Source organism: Bufo gargarizans, chromosome 6 (genome assembly GCF_014858855.1).
Source record: "Bufo gargarizans isolate SCDJY-AF-19 chromosome 6, ASM1485885v1, whole genome shotgun sequence".
In the NCBI taxonomy this organism is placed as follows: Eukaryota; Metazoa; Chordata; class Amphibia; order Anura; family Bufonidae; genus Bufo; species Bufo gargarizans.
The window spans coordinates 361,052,292-361,078,731 of NC_058085.1; the positions used below are offsets into that span (position 1 = coordinate 361,052,292).

At 42.5% G+C, this 26,440-nt stretch overlaps 1 protein-coding gene across 1 annotated transcript in view; it reads left to right on the top strand.

Annotated features, from left to right (window-relative positions):
• Positions 1-26,440, top strand: part of LOC122942223 (deleted in malignant brain tumors 1 protein-like) — a 485,901-nt gene that overhangs the window by 340,163 nt on the left and 119,298 nt on the right. The window contains exons 13-21 of the mRNA XM_044299724.1: positions 219-233; positions 1,748-1,762; positions 7,605-7,922; positions 12,767-12,784; positions 20,247-20,385; positions 22,016-22,230; positions 23,197-23,372; positions 23,492-23,880; positions 26,132-26,379. Of these exons, the coding sequence (XP_044155659.1) occupies positions 219-233; positions 1,748-1,762; positions 7,605-7,922; positions 12,767-12,784; positions 20,247-20,385; positions 22,016-22,230; positions 23,197-23,372; positions 23,492-23,880; positions 26,132-26,379 (1,533 nt within the window). The remainder of the gene's footprint in view (positions 1-218; positions 234-1,747; positions 1,763-7,604; positions 7,923-12,766; positions 12,785-20,246; positions 20,386-22,015; positions 22,231-23,196; positions 23,373-23,491; positions 23,881-26,131; positions 26,380-26,440) is intronic.

A 26,440-nucleotide genomic window follows, 5' to 3' on the forward strand; every position in this document is an offset into this window, starting at 1 on the left:
AGCCTAGAAAGAAGCTGCGGCCACTTTGAACAGCTGATCGGCGTGGGTGCCAGGAGTCGGATCCCCACCGGTCAGGTACTGATGACCTGTCCTGAGGATAGGTCATCCATATCGTGCTCCCTGAAAACTCCTTTAATTTGCTTTTCAAAATACAATGTCATAAATAATTTTTTCTTGCCTTTTTCTTTCCTCTCTATTTTCATGCATGGTTTGTACAGCACCTTCTACCACTGGTAAGTTATCATGAGGCATTTATAAATATACTGGGGGAAATTTATTAAGCAAAATGTTTCAAATTTGTAGCAAATTTGCACTAAAAATTGAATATGTGGCTATGTCAAAGAGATACAGATAAGAATGCAAAGGTAAAGGTAAAATAGAAAAAAACACGGAGAAAGGTAGGGAAAAGAGTGGTGTAATATTAGTATAGTATAGGGTGACTTAGAGATACTGTAGTAAAATGAACTAACATTTACTAATGGTGCGCAGTGCACTTTGTTATGGTGCAAAATATTGAAGTAAATTAAGTCAGCTAATTTACTCTTTAAAACAAGTTAACGGAGATCAAGGTTATCATACAAATGTTATGCAACTTTTTCAAAATATCTTTCACCTGAACTCTAAGTTACATGGCCTTTCTCTTGCAGTGAACATACTAGGATTGTAGATTAGCTTTGCAAAAAACTTTTCCTTATGCTAGTAGAGAATGTGGAGTGGCTGAAAGTTTGAGCAAGCTTAAAAACATTAAAACAATTTTGTAAAGAAGAACGGGCCAAAATTTATACAAAACAATGTGAGAGACTAAAATCCTCCTATAGAAATGTTTGCTATTTGTTATTGTAGCCACACGTGCTTCTACATGTTACTGAATGGCTACTAGAGATAAGCGAATCAATTTTACACAATTCAATTTGTTATGAATTTTCCATTAGATGGCTGATTTGGCAGACTTAGACCCTCAACTATTTTAGGAAATTTGATCATCTCTGCTGTGTATTTTTTCTGTCACTAAAGTAACAGTTTTTTCTTGTTAATAGAAAGAGCACACATTTATTTATACCTGATAAAATAATACAATCTCTACTTTTTCTATTAGTGACATGTTACTATACACTGACTCCACCATTTGTATATATTGCTTTCAGATATTGCTTTGTGGGTGAAGGGAAATATCAGCTACTCTCAGCACATTTTTTACATAGTACAGATATTGTAACATTTTCACTTGTATATCGTATTTTATCATTGTTGGTCTGCTTTATAAATAGAGATGAGCAAAGTTCTTGAAAATTTGATTCTGCTGCAAAAAAATCCACTTTGTGACTAATTATTTTGTCACAAAGCACATTTCTTTGTAAGTAGTGGGTGCAATGACAGGGAACGGTGATTGCTCCGCCCCCATCATTGTACCCCTCAGATGCCGCGTTCATTGCTGATCGCGAAACAAGAGGATAAGCGGCTTTGAGGCGAATCAAATTTTCCCTGAAATTCAGATCGAAGTCCACTTCGGACACTTCAATTCGCTCAACACTATTTATAAAGATCAATGGTATCAATAATTCTGTTCTCTTCCCTGTCTTTTTAACATACCCAATATAATTATATTGGGTAACACACTCGGAATGTCCCAATTCATTATCCTCTGAATGTATACTGAAGATCTAATTTAGAATATATCATGGGCCACATTTTCCAAATAGTAACAATTTTTTTCTTTTCTCTTTCCTCTTAATTTTCATGTATCTAGAACATACTACCCCTGGTAAGTACGGTACCTAAAATATACTACAACTGAATGTGTTTACTGTAGTTCAATAAGGAATTTAATACAATACATGGCATTTTATTATGTTTTCAAAACTGTGTCCGTTGTGCCATTTTTCGTGATTTTCTGCGGACCCATTGACATCCGTGATCCGTGGTTCCAGTCCGTCAAAAAAATATAACCTGTCCTATTATTTTCGTGGAAAACGGTTTGCGGACCCATTCAAGTCAATGGGACCGCTAAAAAACACGGAGGCACACAAGATTGTCATCCACGTCCGCGTCCGTTTTTTTCCAATCATTTGCATGGCAAACCTGTCTTAGTTTATTTTTTTTACTTTCCTTCATGTCTGGTGATCCTCCAAAAATAAAGGAAGACACACGGAAACAAAAACGGATATTGATCACGGAACAACGGAACCCCATTTTGCGGAACGCAACACAACAACGGTCGTGTGCATGAGGCCTAAGTCTCACACTCACCTCTCAGATATACTGATATACTGTGTACCCTGTATGACTGCACGCCAGAATTTACAGCGATATTTGATGGGGCCCAATGCCGTTCTAAGGATGGTAAGGCCTGAGCAGGTACAGGCATTAGTCAATTGGGTCCAGCACGTTCACATTATCTCCCACCCAGTCTTCTCGCCTGTCTGCGCTACTGAGTAACTTCGGCCTTCTCGCTCACCGCCTCATAGGCGACGTGCCCACCAGGTGGAACTCCACCTTGCACATGCTGGACAGACTGTGCGAGCAGCAGCAGGCCATAGTGGAGTTTCAGCTGCAGCACGCACGGGTCAGTTGCACTGCGGAACAGCACCACTTCACCACCAATGACTGGGCCTCCATGCGAGACCTGTGTGCCCTGTTGCGCTGTTTCGAGTACTCCACCAACATGGCCAGTGGCGATGACGCCGTTATCAGCGTTACAATACCACTTCTATGTCTCCTTGAGAAAACACTTAGGGCGATGATGGAAGAGGAGGTGGCCCAGGAGGAGGAGGAAGAGGGGTCATTTTTGGTACTTTCCGGCCAGTCTCTTAGAAGTGACTCAGAGGGAGTTTTTTTGCAACAGCAGAGGCCAGGTACAAATGTGGCCAGACAGGGCCCACTACTGGAGGACGAGGAGGACGAGGAGGTGGAGTAGGATGAAGCATGTTCACAGCGGGGTGGCACCTAACGCAGCTCGGGCCCATCACTGGTGCGTGGCTGGGGGGAAACGGAGGACGATGACGATACGCCTCCCACAGCTTGTCCTTACCTCTGGGCAGCCTGGCACACATGAGCGACTACATGCTGCAGTGCCTGCGCAATGACAGCAGAGTTGCCCACATTTTAACGTGTGCGGACTACTGGGTTGCCACCCTGCTGGATCCCCGGTACAAGGACAATGTGCCCACCTTACTTCCTTCACTGGAGCGTGATAGGAAGATGCGCGAGTACAAGCGCACGTTGGTAGACGCGCTACTGAGAGCATTCCCAAATGTCACAGGGGAAGAAGTGGAAGCCCAAGGCCAAGGCAGAAGAGGAGCAAGAGGTCGCCAACGCAGCTGTGTCACGGCCAGCTCCTCTGAGGGCAGGGTTAGCATGGCAGAGATGTGGAAAAGTTTTGTCACCATGCCACAGCTAACTGCACCACCACCTGATACAGAACGTGTTAGCAGGAGGCAGCATTTCACTAACATGGTGGAACAGTACGTGTGCAAACCCCTCCACGTAGTGACTGATGGTTCGGCCCCATTCAACTTCTGGGTCTCCAAATTGTCCACGTGGCCAGAGCTAGCCTTTTATGCCTTGGAGGTGCTGGCCTGCCCGGCGGCCAGTGTTTTGTCTGAAAGTGTATTCAGCACGGCAGGGGGCGTCAATACAGACAAACGCAGCTGCCTATCCACAGCCAATGTGGACAAGCTGACGTTCATAATAATGAACCAGGCATGGATCCCACAGGACATGTCTATCCCTTGTGCAGAATAGACATTTATAACTACGTCCCCTTAACAATATATTCTTGTACTCCAGGGCACTTCATTCAATCCTCTTTTATTAATTTTACCATTATATTGCGGGGCAACCCAAAGTTGAATGAACCTCTCCTCTGTCTGGGTGCCGGGGGCCTAAATATCTGACAATGGCCTGTTCCAGTGGTGGGTGACATGAAGCCTGATTCTCTGCAATGGAACCTCTCTCCTCTGTCTGGGTGCCAGGGCCTAAATATCTGACAGTGGCCTGTTCCAGTGGTGTGTGATATGAAGCCTGATTCTCTGCTGTGGGACGTTTCTCCTCTGTCTGGGTGCCGGGGCCTAAATATCTGACAGTGGCCTGTTCCAGTGGTGGGTGACATGAAGCCTGATTCTCTGCTATGACATGAAGCCTGATTCTCTGCTATGGGACCTCTCTCCTCTGTCTGGGTGGCGGGGCCTAAATATCTGACAGTGGCCTGTTCCAGTGGTGGGTAACGTGAAGCCTGATTTACTGCAATGGGCTCTCTCTACTCTGTCTGGTTGCCGTGGCCTAAATATCTGACAATGGCCTGTTCCAGTGGTGGGTGACTTGAAGCCTGATTCTCTGCTATGACATGAAGCCTGATTTTCTGCTATGACATGAAGCCTGATTCTCTGCTATGGGACCTCTCTCTTCTGCCTGGGTGCTGGGGCCTAAATATCTGACAATGGCCTGTTCCAGTGGTGGGTGACGTGAAGCCTGATTCTCTGCAATGACATGAAGCCTGATTCTCTGCAATGGGACCTCTCTCCAATTAATATTGGTTAATTTTTATTTATTTTATTTTTATTCATTTCCCTATCCACATTTGTTTTCAGGGGATTTACATACATTTTGCTGCCTTTTGCAGCCCTCTAGCCCTTTCCTTTTTAGTGCCGAAAAGTTCGGGTCTACATTGACTTTAATGGGGTTCGGGGCGAAGTTCGGGTCGAGTTCGGATCCCGAACCCGAACATTTCCGGGAAGTTCGGCCGAAGGGTCCTATTTTCAACATTTCTTTATTGCCAAAACTTGAACATATATGGAACAGGACAGGACATGTTTCGAGCCGCCTAGGCTTCTAGTCCAGGCCACGACTAAAAAGCCTAGGCGGCTCGAAACATGTCGGCTAAACGGGAGTAAGAGGGAGAAGGCTGCTCTATGTCCTGTTCTGTTTCATAAATGTTAAAGTTTTGGCAATAAAGAAATGTCGAAAATAGGACCCTTCAGTGCCGGATCACCTTTGTTTTTACATGACTATACAAGTTTGACTTAAACTTTTGCCGTGCATGACGGAATTACAGGTGAGCTGGACTTTTAATACTATCCATCTGGTTTTAACCCTAATGGATGGAGTTATTTGACCCCCTGGCGTTCCGCATCCAACTTCCTTGAGGGCCAAGTGGCGATCATAACCAACTGTTGTGTGATGCGTTTACATGTCCGGGGCTGCACACGCAATACACTTAAGGGATCATCGTGTGTTTATCCTTTGACAACAGATGGGGGTTACCTGCCAACATCATTCATGATTGCTGGAGCAGACTAATTTATTTGGTAAAAATACTAATTGATTCTCTAAAAGACAAATTTTTTGGTTACGAGACAAATGTTTTTGCTAAAAGAATAATTTTTCAGATAAAAGAATAATTTTTCAGACAAAAAAAACAAACATGTAAGCAATTCCGCTTTGCAAAGGATCTATTTATTTGCACTGCTCACAGGGTGTTAAATAAGACCGCTCTGTAACACTAAATCACAGTAACGGTTTGGCTAACAGAAGTGGTTATATATCAATGTGGACACACCACAAACACTAGAATGAGACACGTGTATCACCAGAACAGATGAACTAGATAAAAGTGCTCATACATTAGATCGCCTGTTGACAATGAGTCGGATGCACAGTAAGTCTATGTATAACAGAACAGATTAAGTATAAATGGAGCAGCTGATGAACTACAGGTAGGTAAACATTTCTATATATTAGACTGCCTGTAGTGACTAAGTCTATATGCCCACTACCGTATGTGTTTCGCGGTCTGCAAATTGCGGATCTGCAAAAAAAATAAAAAAAGAATGACATCCGTAAGCCATCCTTTTTTTTGCGGATCCATTGTAACAATGCCTAAAATGGACAAGAATAGGACTTTTTATATTTTTGGGGCGGGGCTACGGAACTGACATACGGACATAAGTATAGCACACGTTGTGCTGTCGGCAATTTTTGCAGACCCATTGAAATGAATGGGTCTGCATCCTATCCGCAACAAAAACAGAATGGACACGAAAACAAAATACGTTTTTGTGCATGAGGCCTAGGTCTGATGCACAGTATGTCTATATATACCAGACCAGATTAAGTATAAATGGCACAGCAGTGGAACAAGATGCACAGAGAAATTACACAGGGCCTGCACTGTCCCTGCAGTCTCCACAAGAGCTCCCTATGTTTCCCCTAAAGTGTTTTAAAACTCTCCCTACGATCTCCATACACTGTCCCTGCACTGTCCATATCCAAAATTCTACAGTTAAAAGCTTTGTTAAACACTGTCCGTCGCACCTATCGCGTATCTCCCTATGATAAGTTCACTGTAAAATGGCAGAGACAGGGCGGAATCAGTCTTTTTATAGGGCTGTGACATCACAGGGGATCTGCTGATTGGCTAATTTGTTTTTATTTTCTATTTGCTGAACATGTTTATGGGGGCGGCCATCTTGCCTGAGCTGTTCTTATTAGCATTTAAAAAGCATTAAGAAAATGTCTTTACAGCAGCCCCATGGGCCATATACACAATGGTCAGGAGGGGACCCTATCACAGACATGCTCTGTGACCTGTGCAGAGGTCATTGTACAAGGAAGAATAGATAAGCTCTTCCAATCACACATTGTAAAAGGTGGATCCTGTCTTATCTATACACAGAGGTGATATAATTTCAGGCAGGATTAGAATGAGTTAACTGCAGTAAAGTGATCTGTATAAACAAAGAAATGGCGCCAATTATTAGACATAATGAACAGTGTGAAAACTGAAGGATTTTATCTTTTTTGTTTAAATATATGGAATACATGGAAAATGTATAACATCAAAAAGGTCATTTTCTGATGTCACATTCCCTTTAACTTGTAAGCAAGTCTGAAAAAGTGATGATTGGTTACTATTAGAGATGAACGAATCCATTCGCAGATTTAGAGATTTTTTAGGTACTGAATCAACCCCAAATCTTTTCCGGTCTAATTCAGACGAATCTTGTAAAACGGCGCCCAGCGCATAAGCAATCGATAGTGTTCTGTCACCACCAGGCAGGAGGTAATTGCAGTCAGTTGCGGCCAAGCAATAACCGCAGTTTGTGGGAGCAATTATAAAAGTAGATACAGTTACTCCTGATACTGTATCAGAACGAGGGGATGGACAAGGGAAATTAAAAAATTCTTTAAAAATTTACAAAACGAGATGGGAGCTTTTCATAAAAAAAATCTGTGCTTAAGAGAGGACTAGAGTGGGTTATATACCAATTTCCAGGGCAATTGGAGAAACTTTGGTTCGGAACGAATAGATTCTGAACCGAACCAAACTTTCTGATAAATTTGGTGAATCTGAAACTAACGGAATCTTGGAAGATTCACTCATCTCTAGTTACTATTTTCAATACTATTCAGTCTGCATTTGTTTTTTTTACTTGTGACCCAGTGTGTTATTTATTATGTGTTGCATTTAATGTAGAGGTTTTTTACTGGCCAAAAAACACAACTTCCCCTTCAAATCAACTTTAGAGATATAGCCTCACCTTATGTTCACAAACTGTACATTTAGTCGGAACCTCACATTTTTTCCTATTCTTTTTTTTTTTAACTAGCTCCAACCATGGATTTGAGGCTGGTAAATGGAAGAGGTCGGTGTGACGGTCGTGTAGAAATCCTCCATAATGGAGCATGGGGAACTGTGTGTGATGACCAATGGGATATTAATGATGCACAAGTTGTATGTCAGCAGATAGGTTGCGGCAATGCTCTTGCGTTTAACCAGAGTGCAGCGTTTGGTCAAGGACAAGGACTGATTATATTGGATGATGTACAATGTAATGGCAACGAACTTTTCTTGTGGGACTGTCCGCACGGAGGGCTTACATCACATAACTGTCAACACTCTGAAGATGCTGGAGTCATCTGCTCAGGTACAGTCTGATGGTTGGAATCCTAATGTTTAAATGGTATTGCTTTGTACATTATGGATATATAGTATAGTTTAAAAAAAATTACATTCATCTACATAATATAATTTCTGCTCCCTCTGCAACTGCCACGCCCTCAGCACTTATTGACAGGGCCAGACATGATGTTTACACCACCTAGTGCTGTCGATTAAAGTGCAGAAGGCAGGGCAATTGCAGAGACAGCAGAGCCTCAAGGAGTAAAGGCAACGCCCCTGTTACTCCCAGAGGCTCATTTACAAATATTCAAACATCCTTTTTCTAATAAATATTGGCACATAAGTGCATTAGCTCTGCCACAACATGGCAGTAGGATGCTGATTGGTGTCCATTGCTGCCAAATGCCTAATAAAGGTGAATAGACATGCTACAGTACATTGATGAGCCTTTTATGATCTTCTTAATAGTTTGCTTGCAAGTTACAATGTCAAGTTCACTTCCTCTAAAAAAAAGTTTACATTATTTAAAGTTTAAATTTTAATAAAAAAAAATCCAAAGAATAAAAATAAGAATTGCATTGTTACAAAGAAAAAAAAGTTTTATTCTTTCACAATAAGCCTGTAGAATAAAACGAGCATGCTATTTATATGTCATAGTAAGCAATGTAAAAATAATACCCCCCCCCCCCAAAAAAAAAAACTATGAAAACAATGAACAGCTCCCCCAACTCTAAAACAAAAAACATTGATTACTTTATCACTATGTAACAGCATATTTTATTGTATTCATATGTATTTAAATACTGAGGCACTCTCCGTTTCCAAATTAAGAATTCTATACTGAGGAGCATAGTGCCAAAGTTTCCTGTGAAGATTATTTATTATTTTCCAACCAGATAATGTATTTTATGGAAAATAGATTGTATTTATTTGATTAACTTTATTTGATAATTTATTAATATGCACAAGTAATAATATATATACATATATTCTAAGTATATTATTATTATTATTATTTTAAGATATTATTCTTTACAAATTCTAGTTTCATAATAATGTGAATACAAAGAGGGGAATTTATCAAGCCCTGTACTCCAGAATTGGGGTCCTAAAAAGTTTCAAAACAAGTTTTTTGTGACTTTTTGGGCTTATTTTCACAAAAATGTGTTTTTTTGGCTCCTTTGAAAAGTGGGTGAAACAGTGGGCAAGGTTAGGCTGTGCTAGTTTCACTCTAGATTTATCACTGCAATATTCGCTAACTCACTCCAAAGAGGGGTTGGCATAAAAAAACTGAAGTAACATTTCTAGGTTTAAATTTGCACTAAATTTACAAACAACATGCAACATTTCAGAAATTTGGTGCAATGATTCATCCCATCATGCTAATATTTACAAAGCAAATCGACATTGAAGACAAAGACGCGGCACTCACCAATGTCAGGAAGATTTCTTAGGCTTTATTGCTTGCTAGACGGCATGCTGCGCAGGCAGGGGAGCGGGATGGCCACGGTGCGCTTCGGAGGTGACGGCTGTTTCGCACAAAAAACGCGCTTCTTTAGACCGCCTATGACGTGCAGGCGCACGAACGTGCCTTTTAAGGAAAGCCGTCGATCATCACCATGGTGATCACAAACGCTCCCCGAATGCGCAGCTGCAGGAATCAGAGAGAGAGAGGAAAATAGTAACATTCACAAACACAGTACAATTACAGCAAAAACATTGTATGCGGCCTATTATGGCGACAAATTCCAGAGGCCAGACATCATAATACATCAGAGGATGAAAAACTAACAAATTATAGAAAAACAAAACTCAAAAGCGCATGATTGATTGAAGAAAGCAATGGAAGCGTCCCATGAACGAGGGACGGCACCAAAAGAAGGCGCATAAACCCCTCACCTAGAAAGGGGGGGAGGGGGGGTTTGGCCAGGAGGTGGGGCATACATGAAAAAACCTATACTGCAAAAAGCTAAGCATAAAAGTGAGAGAGGGAATAAACAAAAGACATTGAGGGGGGAAAAAAGCCCGTCAATGCTACAAAGGTCATAGGGTTATAGAAATACCGCCATGTCGTTCTTGTCGTTAAAGCCATGGGGTCCCATGGCGCCCGTCTTGATGATCCATCGGGCCTCCCGCTGCAGCAAGAGGCGGTGGCGGTCCCCACCCCTCGGGATGGGTCCCACGGCCTCAATGCCAGCAAAGGAGAGACCAGATGGATCACCATTATGGGTGGAACGAACGTGATCGATCAAGCTGGGTGAACCTCGCCCAGTCCGATTAGAGTTAAGGTGCTCTCGTACCCTCTCAAACAATGGCCTGATGGTCTTGCCAATATAGAACCTACTACAGGCGCATAATACAACATAAACCACGTATGAGGTGCGGCAGGTGATAAACTCCCTGACCTTGTGCGTAACACCCCCCAAGGACAAACTCTTTGCCTGTGAATTATGGGAACAGAAGGAACATGTTCCACATTTGTAGTTACCCTTGGGTACTCTACTCTGTAACCAATTAGACTGTTTGGGGGACCTAAGAACACTATGGAGAACAACGTGGACCTGATGCCACCCGTGCCACCCTGATGCCACCTTGTGTCCTTGGACGTGGAGTGTCTTTATACCCGTATCCCCCATGATACTGGCCTGAAAGCCATAGCGTCTGTCCTCGGCCGCACAGACAAGAGTGCGGTCTTTTCACAGTATGTACAAGAGTCCCTCAACTTTATACTCACCAACGATGTTTTTCAGTTTAATCGTCAGTGGTACCGCCAGATACTAGGTACAGCGATGGGCACGCCGGTGTCGTGTACGTTCGCTAACCTGTATCTGGCGGTATTCAAGGAGACCTACGTCTTTTCCATGGATAACCCCTTTCTCATGCATGTCTATCATTATCTGCGTTATGTGGACGATGTATTACTGGTCTGGTCGGGCAGTGAAGGGTTGTGTAGACTGTTTGTGCAGCACCTTAATTAGACCAATAATGTGAACATGAAGTTCACCCTCAACTTCGGTGGCAACAGTCTAGATTTCCTAGATGTGCATGTCACCGTTGTTGATGGGGTCCTGCGCACTACAGGTTTCCGCAAACCTACTGCAACCAATTCACTGCTCCACCAGACTAGCTTTCATCCCCCGGCAGTGAAAGACGCTGTCCCTTTTGGGCAATTCATACGTTTACGCAGAATAAATAGCACTAGTGCAGACTATTTTAGGCAGGCTCACCAACTTAAGGAGAGGTTGCTTGAAAGGGGTTATCCTAGGAGGGACGTTGTTGATGCACCCCATCGAGCGGCTCTTCGTCCTCGACTCAGCCTCCTCAGTGATAGGATCCAAGATGACAATGAGGATAAGTTTGCGTTCATTTTTAAATTCAGTCCAGCAGCTGATATAGTGAAACGAGCTGTGTACAACAACTGGGACCTTTTGAAAGGTGAACCTTCCCTGGGTGGTGGTGTTTCCAACAGACCCCTCATTACTTTCAAAAAATGCCATACTTTGAAGGACAGATTGGTCCATAGTGTTCTTAGGTCCCCCAAACAGTCTAATTGGCTACAGAGTAGAGTACCCCAGGGTTACTACAAATGTGGAACATGTTCCTTCTGTTCCCATAATTCACAGGCAAAGAGTTTGTCCTTGGGGGGTGTTACGCACAAGGTCAGGAAGTTTATCACCTGCCGCACCTCATACGTGGTTTATGTTGTATTATGCACCTGTAGTAGGTTCTATATTGGCAAGACCATCAGGCCATTGTTTGAGAGGGTACGAGAGCACCTTAACTCTATTCGGACTGGGCGAGGTTCACCCCGCTTGATCGATCACATTCGTTCCACCCATAATGGTGATCCATCTGGCCTCTCCTTTGCTGGCATTGAGGCCGTGGGACCCATCCCGAGGGGTGGGGACCGCCACCGTCTCTTGCTGCAGCGGGAGGCCCGATGGATCATCAAGACGGGCGCCATGGGACCCCATGGCCTTAACGACAAGAACGACATGGCGGTATTTCTATAACCCTATGACCTTTGTAGCATTGACTGGCTTTTTTCCCCCTCAATGTCTTTTGTTTATTCCCTCTCTCACTTTTATGCTCTGCTTTTTGCAGTATAGGTTTTTTCATGTATGCCCCACCTCCTGGCCAAACCCCCCCTTCCCCCCCCTTTCTAGGTGAGGGGTTTATGCACCTTCTTTTGGTGCCGTCCCTCGTTCATGGGACGCTTCCATGGCTTTCTTCAATCAATCATGCGCTTTTGAGTTTTGTTTTTCTATAATTTGTTAGTTTTTCATCCTCTGATGTATTATGATGTCTGACCTCTGGAATTTGTCACCATAATAGGCCGCATACAATGTTTTTGCTGTAATTGTACTGTGTTTGTAAATGTTACTATTTTCCTCTCTCTCTCTGTTTCCTCCAGCTGCGCATTCGGGGAGCGTTTGTGATCACCATGGTGATGATCGACGGCTTCCCTTTAAAGGCACGTTCGTGCGCCTGCACGTCATAGGGGGTCTGAAGAAGCGCGATTTTTGCGTGAAACGGACGTCACCGCCGAAGCGCACATTGGCCATCCCGCTCCCCAGCCTGCGCAGCATGCCGTCTAGCAAGCAATAAAGCCTAAAAAATCTTCCTGACCTTGGTGAGTGCCGCGTCTTTGTCTTCAATGTCGATTTCGTTCACCCTTACACATGCTGAGCACCATGATCTTGGTCCACGGGGGTAGCCGCTGGTCTAAAGACTTTCGACATACAAGGGGCATAGGTGACCTACATTATTGTGTAGTGCCGCTGTTTTCCATTCCCCTCTACTTACCATTTTTACAAAGCAAATGTTAATACAATATCTAACTTTTCTATTCTTTTTCTGACATCACAGGTGACCTGTACACTAACCGTAAGTATATATATTTTTATCAACTATATTTACGTATTGGCACAGTGGGCTTGCACTTATAGGTGAGCCTGGGGGAAGGATGTCTGTTGAAATTTACACCTGCATGCACTGAAGAGTATATATACTGTTCATATGTAAATATATATGGGAATTAGGCACTCATAAAAGCTCATTCACACGACAGCTCATTCATGGAGTGCTGTCCACATCTTTTGCAGCCCCATTGAAGTGAATTTTCACAGGATTAGGGCTCATTCACATGACTGTTGCTTGGGTCCGCATCCAAGCAGCATGTTTTTGTGGCTCAGATCCAGACCCAAGCAACGGTCGTGTGAATGAGCCCTAACCTTGTGGAAATGAGGAGGCTATCCAGGATGGACAAGGGGGTAGCTGCAGAGGGGGTTAGTTGTTGAAAGAAGTGCAGAGCAATGCTCTTCTTTATTTTGGAGAAAAGACAAAAAGCTACTGTTTACATGACAGTATGGCACACTTAATGAAGTCTAAGATGCCAGACAATCATTGCAATCTTATGACATTTTACATTTTTAGAAAAAGTCTTCCACTATAAAAAAAAGTATGATAGTTTATTATCCTACAAGAGGGTTGCACATGCTTTTTTTTAAATTGGCATACATTAGAACATGGCCTCATGGAGGATTCTTGGATTGAAAATATTGCAGCAAACTCCCATCTCTAAGAAGGATTAGTCCTACCTGTTCTATTCAGCCTCTAGATTTAACCAAGGATGTTCCCATTCAGTTTAATACTATTACTAAATATAGGATTTAAAGGGGTTGTCTCATCTCAGATAATGAGGGCATATATATTTCCACCTTCAATGTGACCTATAAAATGTAGAACTCAATTGAAAAACAAACTGAAATATTTTAGGTAGTGGGAAGAAAAAATATAAAAATAAAAAAAATTGGTTGCATAAGTGTGCACAACCTTAAACTAATACTTTGTTGAAGCACCTTTTGATTTTATTACAGCACTCAGTCTTTTTGGGTATGAGTCTATCAGCATGGCACATTTTGACTTGGCAAGATTTACCCACTCTTCTTGGCAAAAACACTCCAAATCTGTCAGATTACGAGGGCATCTCCTGTGCACAGCCCTCTTCAGATCACCCCACAGATTTTCAATCAGATTCAGTTCTTGGCTCTGGCTGGGCCATTCCAAAACTTTAATCTTCTTCTGGTGAAGCCATTCCTTTGTTGATTTGGATTTATGCTTTGGGTCGTTGTCATGCTAAAGATGAAGTTCCTCTTTATGTTCAGTATACTGTCCTCATACACGTTAGCACGGTGTGTAATCTGACATGTAGCTAAACCTTTTTGTCCTCTGAGAGAAAAGAGACTGTTCCGCTTTAAGGTTCTCTTTATTGCTCGTAGACTGACAAGAAAGGTGAAACTACAGAATAAAACTGTAGTATTTTAGAACATAAATACCATGGTACATGGCATAAAACACAGAATAATCTGCTATACATTCAGTAAATGAGATAATACAATGATAGTGAGCTATCGGATACAATAAACATAATAAACTGCAGTAAATGACACATAGATAGTGCTCTTACCGACTATGCTCAAAAACAGGCTGAATAACAGATGATGTGGCAGGAAAACCAGTGAGAGTGCATGGCTCCTGAGACATAAGATGGTGGCTGCTTGCTTTACCAGCACAAGACTAGTAAGAACCAGGAACTACTCACAATGCTCTGGGACTCCCATAATGCATAGAGAAAAACAGGCTGGGTGAAATACCTAAACTCATCAATAGATGGTGCTGTTACTACACAATGTAATGCAAATGAATTACAACACAGTTAAATGCCATGTCAACTGATAAACAGACAGAAACAACTGGAACTGAATCTGGGGACAGAACACTCCCCGCTTGACATCAACCAACGTCACTATTGTACTCTTTTGGTGCAAACATTAGAACGAGTTCTCCTACTGGTCAGAGGAACAATTTGGTCTCTCCCTGTCTCCGTATTTTCAATTCTACTTTGCGTATAATTCCGTCCTTACTTGGGAATGTCTTAGTCACAAGACCTAACGGCCACTCGTTTCTTCGTGACTGGCAGTCTTTCATTAGGACTACATCGCCAGTCTGGAGGTTAGGCTTGCTGGTTTGCCACTTTCTCCTCGGTTGCAGGGTGGGAATGTATTGCTTTTTCCACTTGTCCCAGAACGAGTTTGAGAGACTCTGTACTTGTCTCCATCGATTCTTGTAAAGATCTTTGAAATTGAATTCTCCAGGTGGAGCACAAATTTGTTCAGTCTTTTGGGTAAGCAGTGTGGCGGGTGTGAGAACTGTTGGGTCATCAGGATCGCTAGAAATCGGGGTTAGCAGTCTGGCATTTATGATAGCCGATACTTCTGCCATGAAGGTAGTCAGGCTTTCATGAGTCAGCTTTGAAGATCCTTCTTGTAAGAAGATTAAGTCGAGGATTCTCTGTGCGATGCCTGACATCCTCTCCCAAGCACCTCCCATGTGAGAAGAGTGTGGTGGGTTGAAGGTCCAAGTGCATCCTCGTTCACTGAGGTATCTTTCTATGTTGTTAACATCCAAGTTGGAAGAGAGTTGTAGTTCTCTCGCTGCTCCGATGAAGTTTGTGCCTCGGTCAGAACGAATGTGTTTGACAGGTCCTCTAATGGCAATAAAACCTCGGAAAGCATTAATTAAACAGGAAGTATCCATAGATTCAATTACTTCAATATGGACAGCTCTGATGGACAGACAGGTGTCTTATACGCTTCAGGTGAGGCTGATGCGCTGCTACTTCTGGCGTGGGTATCTCGGACCTGTTGTCAGGAATCTGGTTACATTCCAGTATAGTTGGTAAAGGCAGACGCACTTGACCATCGCTGGACTCAACTATGTAGCCGCTTGCCCTCTTTCCGGCTGTTTCCACAGTACCAGCACAAGTTCTTAGAGAGTAGGGGGCACCGGGTCCTTTGATGTCGAAGCTATCAAAGAAGGCAGACTTCACTAACGACCTGTTGCTTTGATCGTCTAGAATTGCATACACTTTGATGGCTTTGCTTCGGTCGTCTGCTGGGTAAACCTTCACTAGGGAGATTTTAGAGCAGGATCTGCCTCCCCTGAGGTCTCTGCAAACCTCTCTACATTTAGAAGTAACTGCCAAAGTGTCAGTATTTGTGTCCTTCAGCTCCCCGCTTTGCTCTTGGGTTTTGGGTGAAGCCCAAAATGGTGGCCCAGGGTGTAGAGCTGTGTTATGGTTTAAGCTGTCACATTCGGCACACTTTGCACTAACCTCACAGTCCCTGGCGAAGTGCGAAGTTGACGAGCAGCATTTAAAACAGATGTTGTTCTCCTTGAGGAAGGTCTTGCGGTCTTCCAATGACTTTTCTCTGAAGGTTCTGCACTTAAGTAGAGAATGAGGCTTCCTGTGTAAGGGACACTGTCTGGTCGGGTCCTTGGGTTTGTCTCCTCCTTGATAGGAGCTGAACTCTTTATGGACTGCACCTGTGGAAGAAACGTAAATTTTGTGGACCTCCACGTTGCCCTACCAGGTTTACTGACTGAGGTGGTGGCACATGACATCATGAAATCAAAGCAAGGATCATTTCAGATTTTTGCTTGTTCAGAGACAAAATCTACAAACACATTAAATGGAGGAAATAGTACATTGTAAGTCTGTTTATACCAAGAACCATACATGACCCACTTCTCTTGCAAGTTGTATGGGAGCTTCTGAACTATGGGATTCACACCTCTAGCAGTGTCAAGAAATTTCAATCCCACCAGATCCCCTTCTGCCTTTGCTACACTCAGCTCCATTAATAAGTCACTTAACTCTCTAAGCTTTGAATAGCCTTTGTTCGCTATTTTAGGAAAGTCCTCAATTCTCATAAATAAGGTGCTTTCTATGACCTCTGCTGCGCCATAGACCTCATCAAGTCTCTCCCAGACCCTTTTTAGACCAATGTCTGGATAATTTACATTGATGTCTCTATTCCTTCTAGCGTGTTCGGCGGACTCACTTCCCAGCCATTTTGCCAGGAGATCCAGTTCCTCACTACATGACAGACCTAAGTCACTGATGGCATTTTGGAAGGATACTCGCCAAGCTCGATAGTTCTCAGCACGGTCGCTGAACTTTACAAGTCCCTTGTTGACCAGCTCACGTCGAGCAAGGAACCTGGCAAAGTCCATTGTGGCTTGATTGGCGCTGGAACCGGCTGGTGGTGTGTTGTCAGAGTGAATGTGTGGTGGACGGCCATACCTTGGTATTCAACTTCTGGATGGACATTGCTGCGATGACTCTTGGTTTCCTGAAGTTCCGTGGCTTCTAGATATTCTGCTTCCGCTATGGCAGCTGCTGTCTCTTTATCTGCGGCAAGTTTTTCTAGAGTCGCTTCAAGTTGCGCTTTCTCTAGCTTTATCTGCATCTCTTGTTCTATGAAGCTGGCTTTTGCCTTTGCTGCTTCTGCTTTGGCACGGGCAATGGCGGCAGCTTCTCTGATCGATGTCCTATTAGAGCCACTTATCTGAGACCTTGTCTTAATGGAAGATGCTTGACTATTAGACATGTTGCAACTGTTAGGAGACTGCTGCGATATCCGTAAGTAGGCTCTACGTGGATAATGGTGGGCTCTGTATAGTCAGATATTTGGTGCGACTGTTAGGAGACTGTTGCGATATCCGTATGCAGGCTCCACGTGGATAATGGCGGCTCAGTCAGTCTGATCTTCAGAGCTTGTTCTCAGCAGTCATTTCACTGCTGTCTTTGGCAGCTATTCACTGAGCTTGTTCTCAGCAGTCGTTTCACTGCTGTCTTTGGCAGTTATTCACTGAGCTTGTTCTCTGCAGTTGTTTCACTATACTGTCCTCATACACGTTAGCACGGTGTGTAATCTGACATGTAGCTAAACCTTTTTGTCCTCTGAGAGAACAGAGACTGTTCCGCTTTAAGGTTCTCTTTATTGCTCGTAGACTGACAGGAAAGGTGAAACTACAGAATAAAACAGTAGTATTTTAGAACATAAATACCATGGTACATGGCATAAAACACAGAATAATCTGCTATACATTCAGTATATGAGATAATACAATGATAGTGAGCTATCAGATACAATAAACATAATAAACTGCAGTAAATGACACATAGATAGTGCTCTTACCGATTATGCTCAAAAACAGGCTAAATAACAGATGATGTGGCAGGAAAACCAGTGAGAGTGCATGGCTCCTGAGACATAAGATGGTGGCTGCTTGCTGTACCAGCACAAGACTAGCAAGAACCAGGAACTACCCACAATGCTCTGGGATTCCCATAATGCATAGAGAAAAACAGGCTGGGTGAAATACCTAAACTCATCAATAGATGGTGCTGTTACCACACAATGTAATGCAAATGAATTACAACAGTTAAATGCCATGTCAACTGATAAACAGACAGAAACAATTGGAACTGAATCTGGGGACAGAACATTCAGCTTTCTAGCAGAAGCCTGAATGGTTTTGTGCCAATATTGACTGGTATTTGGAACTGTTCATAATTCCCTCTAGCTTAATTAAGGCCCCAGTTTCAGCTGAAGAAAAACAGCCCCTTGGCATGATGCTGCCACCACCATGCTTCACTGTGGGTATGGTGTTCTTTTGGTGATGTGCAGTGTTGTTTTAGCGCCAAACATATCTTTTGGAATTATGCCCAAAAAGTTCAACCTTGGTTTTATCAGACCATAACACCTTTTCCCACATGCTTTTGGGACACTTCAGATGTGTTTTTGCAAAATGTAGCCTGGCTTGGATGTTTTGTCTTCATCAGAAAAGGCTTTTGTCTTGCCACTCTACCCCATAGCCCAGACATCTGAAGAATACGGGAGATTGTTGTCACATGTACCACACAGCCAGTAGTTGCCAGATATTCCTGCAACTCCTTTAATGTTGCTGTAGGCCTCTTGGTAGCCTCCCAGAACAGTTTTCTTCTTGTCTTTTCATCAATTTTGGAGGGACGTCCAGTTCTTGGTAATGTCACTGTTGTGCCATATTTTCTCCACTTGATGATGACTGTCTTCACTGTGTTCCATGGTATATCTAATGCCTTGGAAATTCTTTTGTACCCTTCTCGTGTCTGATACCTGTTAACAATGAGATCCCTTTGATGCTTTGGAAGCTCTCTGTGGACCATGGCTTTTGCTGTGGGATGTGAAAATTTTAGGAAAGACCAACTAGAGCAGCTGAACTTTATTAGGGGTTAATCAGAGGCACTTTAAATGATGGCCGATGTATGCTGACTCCTATTTGACATGATTTTCAATCACCCCCAGTTATAAGAGGGCGTGCACACTTATGTAACCACATTATTTTAGATTTTTTTGTTTTCTTCCCTCCACCTAAAAGATTTCAGTTTGTTTTTCAATTGAGTGGTACAGTTTATAGGTCACATTAAAGGTAGAAAAAGTTCTGAAATGATTTATCTTAATTTAATTTTTTTACAGAACAGAAACCTGACATTTTAACAGTGGCAGCTGCTATTTCCATTGGGGCCATAGAAGTGGGATCGGTGGCCGGTTATGCATGGTGCACTCCCATTCACATCTATGGGGAGAGCGCTTGGTGGTGGCCGGACCGGAGTCTTCCAGGCACCAGTTTGCAGGGCTCTGTTCCCGATATAGGTGCGGGTCCAAGCATTGGGATCCACACCTATTAAACAATAGGGGCATATCCTAGCACTATGCCCCCATTGTCTGAGATGAGACAACCTCTTTAATTCTCTTCGGGTGAACTCTTAAATGGAACCTGTTAGCTTGTTATAGGGGACAACGCCCAAACAATGGAAATTACTGGAACCCCATAAAACATTATATTTAGTCTTCCTATTATGCTTCTTAGTAGATATGGGCAGCATGGTGGCCTAGTGGTTAGCACTGGTGGTTTGTAGCAATAGGTCCTATGTTAGAATCTGACCATGGACAACATGTGCACAGAGTTTGTATGTTCTCCCAGTATTTGCGTAGGTTTCCTCCGGGTACTCTGGTTTCCTCCCACACTCCAATTACATGCTGATAAGCTCCAATTTCATGCTGATAAGAAACTTAGATTGTGAGCCTAGCATGATGCTAATGTCTGTAAAACGCTACTGAATATATCATCCCTATATAAGTGCGTAAAATATATAAATATGATGGCTGTTATGTAACAACTATTCTTGAAATCAGAACAATGTGCGTCTTTGAATTGGCTGATGTAATCCAGTACAATGATCAGAATCTTTGGAGTGAACTAAGTTAGTGAGGAGTTCCTCAGCAACCTAAATTCTTAACTCTTAACACTTGAAAAGGCTAATTTGCATTTGTCTTGAGCAGAAGAAAGTTTTCACAAAAACAAACTGACAGTTTCCCTTTAATACAATAACCTGGATATTATAAAATCATAATAAAATCTTATTTTATTTGAAATCTGTTATATTTACTTTCTGCAGTTCGATGTGGGGGCATTTTGAGAAATTCAAATGGGAACGTATCTTTGGATTCCGATATTTCCTCAGAGTCTGACTCCTGTGTTTGGTACATCAGTGTCACAAATAATAATAGAATTCATCTCAACTTCAGAACATTTACGTGAGTATAAGACAAAGATATCTCACATTTTTATCCTAAGTAATTATCTCTAAAAAATACCTTTATGCCGTGACATTTAGGCATACAATGAAATTTAGGCGGCTAGGACCTTGACTGGATAAATCATTCCTGGTGGCAACTTTGAATGGAACGTTGACTACCAATATGTGGCTAATTTTAGTTGAAATTAATGCTGTCACCTAGGACTGAGATTTTGACTGGTAGACCCAACCAGTCCAACATTTAGAATATTTCTCTTTTTTGGAACAACTATTGTTCTTTTTGCATATTTTTTACAGTTTATTATTAATCATGAATTGCTCATTCAAGGGCTTATTTTGGGCTAAAAATCATTTTTTCAGTTGTTCTTTACTTAAAATATTCATCCATTTTGTCACAAAGGGTTAACTATCTAGCTGTATGAACAGTACATCCACTTTCTTTGTGCACTCATCTAATAAACCTTATCTATATATTACTAGAAGGTCATAAACACATATTAAATCCACATGCTTATCAATAGGATAAGAACCAAGCTATAATGAGTGTTTAGAAGGTCAGAAATCAGAGATAAGGAGCTGTCAGATGAGCTGCCTAATGGGAAACAGTAACAATAAAGAGCCTGCTACTACAGAATCTCAAGACTGTTGTTAACCCAGCTTCCTGTGACTGAGAATCTGTCCCAACATGCAGGTATAGGAGCTGGGATTCCTCACTCCTCCCCACTGCTGCACGCCATGCTGACAGGAGCGGGCAGGGGGGTTCTTAGCTGTGCTCTGCACTTCTGCCATCAGCATCTCCCTCCTGGTTCTGAGCAGAGCTTACACTTTGGCTCAGAGATCCTTGTGTGCATTTAGGGTGTGTGTGGGATTGTCTCTCCTACTTATGTGAGGCAGCATGTGCATGCCTCCTATCTTCCCCAGCTTATATCTGGTGTGCAGGAGGTATGTAAAAGCACCTCCTTCTACAACTGTGGTTCCTAGTCTTGTCTAGTTCCTGTGAGCAAAGATGTTTCTGTGATTTCTGCCATTACTGTCTACTGGACCATGCATCTTGCCTTACTGCCGCCTGCCCTGACCTTGTATCTTGTCTTACGGATTTTGCTATCTTGCCGCCTGCCCTTACCTCGGACCTCTTTTACGGATTTTGCCATATTGCCTCCTGCCCTTATCTCAGACTCTGTATCCTCTGGCCACCTAGCACCCTCTTGGTGTCCTGTACCATCTGGAGGCCAGACCAGTGGGTCCACACCCAAGTCCTCATTTCCTCGTGTTCCAACCCCCCTCAGAGGTAGGGCCTGGTGTACCCCTCGGGAAAGTCTATCCTCGTTATCTGAGGTATTGTGAAGAATGAGGGGTACAGTTAGTCATCCCCCTCTGAGGAGGTTGGTCACATGGGACAGCGGATTTACACACGCTGACCTTTATAGCTGTACAGAGTAAGGAACTCAAAATGTTTAATAAAGAGCAATTGAAAAAAGGAATGTTTAGCCCACAATGAGTACAATGCAATAATAAAAAAATGCTCTTAAAGTTGTCCATAGCTTTTAAACTTTAGCTTTCATTAACTAAGTGCTTACTGCATGTAAAAATGCAATACTGTTGTTTATTCCTGAAATTCTCATGACCAGAATGAAGAATTCCCGGTCCTGCGATTCATCTTCTTTGTCAATATATGATGGAACTCCTCTTGGGTCATCTTTAATTGGAGATCTGTGCAGAACACGTACAAGAGAGTTTATCTCCTCATCAAACAGCATTAGCATTGTCTATTCGCGGGCCAACAGAGGGGCAGGCTTAGAATTTTATGCAACATACTATTCTACTGTTAACGACAATCAAAATGGTAATGTATCCTCATTTAGGGAAAAGGAGAAATTAAATAAAACTCTTAAAAGCCATAGCCTATGAACAACTTCATGTATGATTAAAGGGGATATAGCACTGATACCCCAACTGATTGTGAGAACAGGGATCCCAAGTCCCCTATTAGAAATGTATAGGGGATCACACATGCAAGGTGACACTCCATTCACTGTCTATTAAGCTGACAGGGTTAGTCAAGTAAAGCATCCCACTCCAACAGGGACTCAGGACAACCTTACTTGTCATTGAGAGAGGTCCCAGTGGTTGGTCCCAGCGAACATTCATTTATCACCTATACTGTGGATAAGTGATAAATGCTGTTTATGAGCCTTTTAATGTGAAGTATATTTTATTCTTAGCTAAATAAAAAAATCAGTTTGCCATTTAGTGGATTATATGGGGAAAGGGGGGCAGAGGGGATTGTAGGGGGTGGATATGGTCACTGGAAGCTCTAGTTTTACTTTTCTTCCTCCTATAACCCACCACCTCAACCTCAGATGTCAGCTGTACACTTATATCTTTGACATAATCTGTCACTTGATTATATAAAAATAGGGAAAGCTATATGGTCTGAAACTGATTAATGAAACTGATTAATTCAGCTTAAATGAGTGTTAAAGACTAAAGAGCTGTCAGGAGTGAAGAGGTAAAGGCTACAGATCGAGTTGTCAGAGCAGATTTCTGATTTCAGTAAGAAGTGTGCAGAACAGTCTACAAAGTCAGTGAAAACCTGAAGTCTGTTGAGGGCTAAAATATTTAAATAAAGACTGCACTACAATGCAGTCTTTATTTAACCCCTTAAAGGGGTTACAGTTACGAAAGTTAATCAGATTCCTAGGTAGGTGCCTGTTTTTACCAATAGCTTCTTAGAATAACTACAGTAGTTTACAATAATGAAATATAGCAAAATGCTAGCTTACATAAATGCATGTTTTTCTCGTTACAGTCAGTCTGTCCTGCTATTCTGACTACATGAAAGCTCGAATCTCACTTAGCTATCTTCAAACACTGGAATATTCTTCAGATAATATATTTTTGAATGACCCCCAGTGTCGCCCTCAAGTTGTATCAGGTTGGGCGGAGTTTCACATACCTTATGGGAGATGTCTGACAGTAAAACAGGTATCTATCTATCTATCTATCTATCTAATATCTATTTATCATACAAAACACCATAACAAGACCCAAATTCATCCCCATTTTAGTAGTTTTGTTTTTACATTTTACCTTTTCTTTAACAGGTCGAAAATGACACAATAACTTACACAAATACCCTGTTCACCGGTTCAGCCGACACAATTGTTGTTTACAGAAAAAAACTAGATCTAACTCTTAAATGCCGGATGTACCAAGATACTGTAGTTGAAGGCATATACTCTGCAGATGACTTCATTAAGAACACGTTTATCCAATACGGCCTCTTTTCTGCTAGCTTGACATTCTTCCAGTCCTCAAATTACGTATATCCAGTGAATCAGTATCCATACTATGTGGCTCTTAATCAGCATTTGTACCTGCAAGCAGCTTTACTCACATCTGAACCTGACCTGGCCGTATTTCTAGATACTTGTGTGGCATCCCCTGATGAATTTGACTTCACAAGAAATGTTTATTATATCGTTCGCAACGGGTAATGTAATGTTACTTTTTTTTCTCCATAATTATGGCAATAAATTTTAAATTTTTTTATAAGGATTAAGCCCCATGACAGTAAATACTGATTATGATTATCTCGCAGTGCAGTCATCGTAGATCATCATGAAACATGTAACTGAAAAGTCCATTCTTACTGATGCAGGAGGCCGACAAGTAGGGTTGAGGGATGTGAAGCATTTGAAGCGGAATTCGATCTGAAGTTTAGGGAAACTTTAATTCAAAACAAATCTGAATACAAGAACACCCATAATGCTATGCAGCCAGCCAATCCACACATAGCCATCCCTATAAAACCCTCATCCCATGCGGTCTCCGCCATTGTTCTGTGAACTGAGCATAGGGAGAGACGTGGCAAGAGCTCATGCGCTAGGGACAGTGTTGCTTAAAATGATTAATAGAGGAATATTGGAAAAGGAAAGTGCAGGTACACTTATTCTGAGTCTCCATGTCCTAAAAAAGTCAGCAAGATGCAGAGAGAGGAGGAGCTGGATGTTCCTGATGAGATATTCTCATCGATATTAGATGATGTGGAAAAGGAGGAAAAGCAGATGGCAGAAGAAGGCCTCCCATCTGTAGGGCAGCAGGGTGCTGGGGTTGGAGAAGTGGGTATGCCAGAGCTGATTGATATTCAGTGTTTACTGCCAAATAACCTGCAGCAGATAACGGCCAAGAGGATAGAGAAGGCGCTCATAGGGTAAGTAAGTTCAGCAAATCAGATTTCTAGTGAAAGAAATGGTTTGCTCACCTATTGTGGTTGCATCAATTGGATGCAACTGCAATGGAGAATGAGTGTAGATAAATGACGGTTGGTGCAGCCTAGATTCGTCCGATCGCCTTGGGCAGGAGCCACCCTGCCACTTGGGTAACGGTATGAAGAAGAGTACGCTAGACCTTAGGTAGAGCGTGTGGACCACAAAGGGCGCACGAAACAACCGGTCGAAGACAATGTTTTTGATTTCAGCAGTATTCCATTTATTCGTAAGACAACGCGTTTCGGGGTGCTAGGGTCCCCTTTATCAAGTCTGAGCCGGAAGGCTGGAGGGATGTCACGGCTCGTCTGCAGAGGCACGTGTAGAACGCTGACCCGTCAGCGTTCTACACGTGCCTCTGCAGACGAGCCGTGACATCCCTCCAGCCTTCCGGCTGAGACTTGATAAAGGGGACCCTAGCACCCCGAAACGCGTTGTCTTACGAATAAATGGAATACTGCTGAAATCAAAAACATTGTCTTCGACCGGTTGTTTCGTGCGCCCTCTGTGGTCCACACGCTCTACCTAAGGTCTAGCGTACTCTTCTTCTAAATAACCTGCAGGAGATTGCAGGCAAGAACAGCAATAACATGCATATTGTGCCCACATCTTAAAAGCCAAACCCCATACCAGCAACAGCCCCTTTTTAGAGGTACATTAAAGATGCCAACCGGCCATTAGCAATAAAGACCAACTATACAGTGTAATCTTCATTATTAAATGAAAGGGAACTGCAAGTTAATTGTCTGCATGGTTCTTCACTGCAGCATACAAGCTCCATATTGCTGGAGGAGGTGGAGGCAGTGTTTTTTGAGAAGAGCACCCAAGAACAGATTTTAATGTACCAAAGCTGTTGCGACTGTCACTTGTGCCTCATTGAGGCTCTTTCTGTAAGAGCCACAAATGGGGAATCCACTATTGTTCAGTGTTTTAAGTGAGCACCTGACTTTAGGACTCAAACGACCTGAGAAAAGGCAAGCCTGGGTTTTGTCTTACTGTGACTTGCATCTAGAGCCACAATCCCAGGAGTATCCATGGAGCTGTGGATTCCAGGACTCTGATGAACTATAACTCCACAGCGTGGGACTGTTTTATTCCATTTAGTATAGGGTAACTAGCAACCCCTTAACCCGGTCTCTCCACAGCAATGGGAGGGAGGGGATCAGCAGCTTTGGGAACTTGATGGCAGACTATCAGGAGGGACCACAAGCATGCCTTCCTTTCACCATGGAGGTGTGTATTATACCAAACCTGGGGGTACAACCATTGTATATAGTTTTTATTATGCATTTTATTGTGTTATATATTGTTATGTAATTTTGTATGCTATGACCGTATGTTCCATTAAGGTTGTGGATGGCAAGGGCTAGTATGATAGCATACCTATCTCTCATTAATTTCATGGTAGAGAAAATATCTATTTCTTTATCTATATATTATGGAAATACACATTAACACTGTTTCTTGTAATTTCAGGTGTGGCAGAGTTCCTGATTATAGAACCTACCCTTCCATATCAAATCACATAGTCCGCATTGGATTCAATGCCTTTAGCTTTTTAAAGAAACATTCCAATGTCTACATTCAGTGCAAGCTAGTGGTGTGCAAGGAGGGCAGTGCCAACTCTCGCTGCAGCCAAGGATGTATAAGAAGAAACAAAAGAGCTGTTAACTCTTACCATCATGAAGAGGTTCATGTTGTGGTCGGACCTGTACAGCTTGAATAAAAACATCAAATCTAAGAAATGGAGTGCAGCAAATTCAATTGATGTAACTTTTCAAAATC